This window comes from Bubalus kerabau, chromosome X (assembly GCF_029407905.1).
Source record: "Bubalus kerabau isolate K-KA32 ecotype Philippines breed swamp buffalo chromosome X, PCC_UOA_SB_1v2, whole genome shotgun sequence".
Lineage (NCBI taxonomy): Eukaryota > Metazoa > Chordata > Mammalia > Artiodactyla > Bovidae > Bubalus > Bubalus kerabau.
In genome coordinates, this window is record NC_073647.1 from 19,223,903 (window position 1) to 19,227,621 (window position 3,719).

A 3,719-nucleotide genomic window follows, 5' to 3' on the forward strand; every position below is an offset into this window, starting at 1 on the left:
TGTCCAATAGTCACCAAAAGGTATTCTCCTAATTCAAAATCACACTGACTAAAAAACTCTAGGTCCCTTTCAGGAAGGCAGGGAAACAGACTAACAGTATATATTTCAGTAAAGTATACCGAGGCATGATGAACACCTACTTCTGGATTTCAAAACTTACTCCAAAGCTACAGTTACCAAAACTGTGTGGTACTAGCATAAGGATAGACACATAGATCAGTGAAATAGAATTAACAGTATGGAAATAAACCCATAAATCTATACATGGACATAAATCCCAAAGAGTGGAAAACAGAAACCTGTACAGGAATGTCCATCATAGCACTATTCCCAATATGCACAAAGGAGAAGTCACCCAAATGTCCATCCACTGCCTAGTGGATACAAAACATGTGTAGTCTAGCCATACAGTGGAATATTATTCAACCAGGAAAAGGAAAGAAGTACTGATTCATGCTACAGATTCATTCATATGTGCATGAACCCTATGCTCAGTGACAGAAGGCCACATATTTATTGTATGCCTCTATCTCTAGGAAGTCTTCAGAATAGGCAAAGGGCTGTGGACAGGAAGCTGATGAGTGGTTGCCTGAGGACTGTGGGGTGGGGTGGGGTAGGGGAAACTGCAGGACGGGGCAGTGGGGAATAATTGTCTGGCCAGGTACAGGGGTTTCTCTTTGCAGTGGTGCCAACATTTTGGAACTAGATACAGTCATGATGGTGGCCCAGCACCACCAGTGTATACTTGGTGCCACTGGGTGGTCTGCTGCCTTTTCTGTACAAAGCTCCTGTGCAGTGGAAAGGGAGAGTTTTGACAAAGAAAGGGTCCAGTGGGCAGGGTGAGCAGGATTCTGCCAGCATCATTTCTTTGCAGGCCCAGGCCTGTGGGGGTTGGGGGAGGGGTGGGGAGCACGAGAAAGCAATGACCTCACAGGGTCTATGTGTCACAGAGCATGCGTCCCGACCAATGAGGCGCCAGCCCGTGGTTTCTAGGATACGGAGTAGAGAGATCTGAGAGCAGCAGTTGTCTTGAGAGGTTGGAACTAACTGATTCATCTCACCGTATCTCATCTCATCGCACCTTATCCCACCGCATCTCTTCCCATCGCAAAGAAGAGCAAGGCCTTGGAGAAAGCAGGCTCAACAGCCAGCATGCCGAAGAAAAGGGGCCATCAGAGGTCGTCTGGTATCCGCTCCCGCACCGCCCGGGCTGAGCTGTTCGTCTCTGTGAGCCACATAGAGCACCTCCTGCGCAAAGGCCACTACGCCCAGCGCCTGAGCTCATCTGCACCAGTCTTCCTAGCAGCGATCATTCAGGACCTGATGTCCAAGGTCCTGGAGCTGGCAGGCAATGAGGCCCAGAAAAGCGGTGAGACGCACATCACCCCCAAGTTGTTGGACATGGCGATCCACAACAATGCTCTGCTCAGCAGCATTTTTGGGATGACAACCATCTCCCTGGTGGCCCCGGGTCCACACTAGCTGCCCAACTACACCTGGGTCCCCAGTGGCCAGTCCCTGGCCCCCGGACAGGTGCCTTGGGCCCAGTAATGTCAAATCAATAAAGTGTTTCAAGACATCCTTGTGTGCTTCAGTCACTTGGTCTGGAAGGTGGTGGTGGGACACGCTTTGTTGGAGGGATGGAGGTCGGGGGTCTGGTTGGAGCAGATGGGGAGTGTTGCGGGTGTGGATGGAGTCGGGGATGGCAGGCAGAGAGGAGAAGTCACTCATGGTGATAGTGCATGGTGTGGCCCTGGGTGGGAGAGGCTGGCTGCAGCAGAGGTGGGGGTGGAGTGGGGTCTTGGGGGAGGCGAGGGAACTGAAGGCTCTCCCATTGGCTCTGAGCAAGTGGGAGCCAGGCCAAGTCCGCAGAGGGACCGGGTCCTGGTGGTGACGCTCAAGACAGTGAGGGCGGCGTTGTAATAGGGTGAAGAGGGCAAGGTGATGGACAAAGCCATGGCACGGGATGCAGGGGTGGGTGGACAGTGTGCTTGACATGAATTCCCATGGGGGCAGTGGCCTAGACAGTAAGACTGTAGTGGGATGGGGATTGGGGTGGGTGGGACACAACCAGCACATATGCAAAGTCAAAATCAGGGTCATGTGGGGTCGAGTTAACTTTTTGGTCATGTTCCTTTAGAGATGTCAGGAGATGCCCTGCTTGGCAACCTGCATAAAAAAGGTCATCTAGCAACGGCGGGCATGACACCACCCGCAATTTGCATATGTGATGTTTGTGGGGCCAGGCTCCGCCTCCAGCGACTTGATTTGCATATCACCGTGGAAATGGACCTTTAGCCTAGAAAGCTGGAGTAGTAACCATGTGTGAGATCCACGTTTTAAAATTAATGCCATTTCTTTATGCCTTAGGTAGTTTGGATTTGATTAGTAAGAAACTTTATACCTACTGCTGCTTCCCTGATAGGGTACTAGCCTTTTACTGACCTTTATTTCTTCATTTTAAATAATGAGAACAAAATACCTGACACCATTTCAGAATAATGGTTAGAAGAATTAGAAACATATATGATATATATATATATAATATACAACATAAAAGATACTTTTAAAATATGCAAAAAAATGCTGTTTAGTTGCTCAGTCATGTCTCTGCAACCCCATGGACTGTAGCCTGCCAGTCTCCTCTGTCCATGAAATTTCCCAGGCTAGAATACTGGAGCAGGTTGCCATTTCCTTCCCCACCCAGAGATTGAACCTGCTTCTCTTGCACTGGCAGGGGGATTCTTTACCACTGAGCCACCAGGGAAGCCCATATAAAAGTATAGTTGTGCTAAAATAAGAATTTACTAAGTAGTAAGGGTAGTTCTGTATGCAGTCCATGGCACTGTGTTATATCTTATTATTTTCTTACATTATGCAATAAAACAACCTCTTTTGGAGCCCAGTTCTATGAATTTAGCACATGTATACATGTGTGCATCCACCACCACATTGAGGACATGGAACAGCTCCATCAACATAGAAAGTCCCTGATCTGCTACTGTGGTCCCTGTTTCAGTGCTTGCTTTTTGTTAAAATAATGTTTGTTAAATAGAGCCCTGGGTGGGGAATTGGATGGTGAACCAAAATTCAACAAAGACTGCAAGTGAAAGTTAAATGAAGAAGTTTATTACTCATAAGACCTGGAGGAGGCACAAAGCACTCCTGGAGAGCTGCATAGGAGGTCAGAGCAGGGTATAGTCAGGGAAGGCAGCAGGATCTGGGATTTATAGCTTTTATTAGGTCCCATAGGTTAAGTGCTTCTAGGGTTCCCTGGATAAGGCCAAACTGGTCAATTCAAAACCAAAAAAAAAAAAAAAAAACCAGAGAAGTTTTGGTAAGCTCTGTGGGAGTTCTATCTAAGGGACCCATAAGAGAAAGGAGCTGGGAGGCAGAAGAGACTGCTAAATCACCCAGGCCCTTGGGGAAGTCATATCAGTTACTCTTTCTTATGATTCTGCTGACTGTCATCCAGGGCATGTACTTGAGGATAGATTAGTGTCCACCAAAGGTCCCTTCAGGCCCCTTAGCCACACAAAAAGAAAACAATATTATCGGTTCAGTTCAGTTCAGTCGCTCAGTAGTGTCCCACTCTTTGCGACCCCATGAATTGCAGCACACCAAGCCTCCCTGTCCATCACCAACTCCCGGAGTTCACTCAAACTCATGTCCATTGAGTCGGTGATGCCATCCAGCCATCTCATCCTCTGTTGTCCCCT

The 3,719-nt window shown here is 48.1% G+C and overlaps 1 protein-coding gene across 1 annotated transcript; it reads left to right on the plus strand.

Moving 5' to 3' along the window:
- Positions 1-1,152: 1,152 nt before the first annotated feature.
- On the plus strand, positions 1,153-1,482 carry LOC129639876 (histone H2A-Bbd type 2/3-like). Its single transcript, XM_055565161.1, has one exon. It carries the CDS (start codon positions 1,153-1,155, stop codon positions 1,480-1,482), a length of 330 nt encoding a protein of 109 aa, XP_055421136.1.
- The last annotated feature ends 2,237 nt before the right edge of the window (positions 1,483-3,719 follow it).

What these genes read in the sequence shown, in the direction of transcription:
- LOC129639876 (XM_055565161.1), top strand. Translation starts at nt 1,153, where the DNA reads ATGCCGAAGAAAAGGGGCCATCAGAGGTCGTCTGGTATCCGCTCCCGC.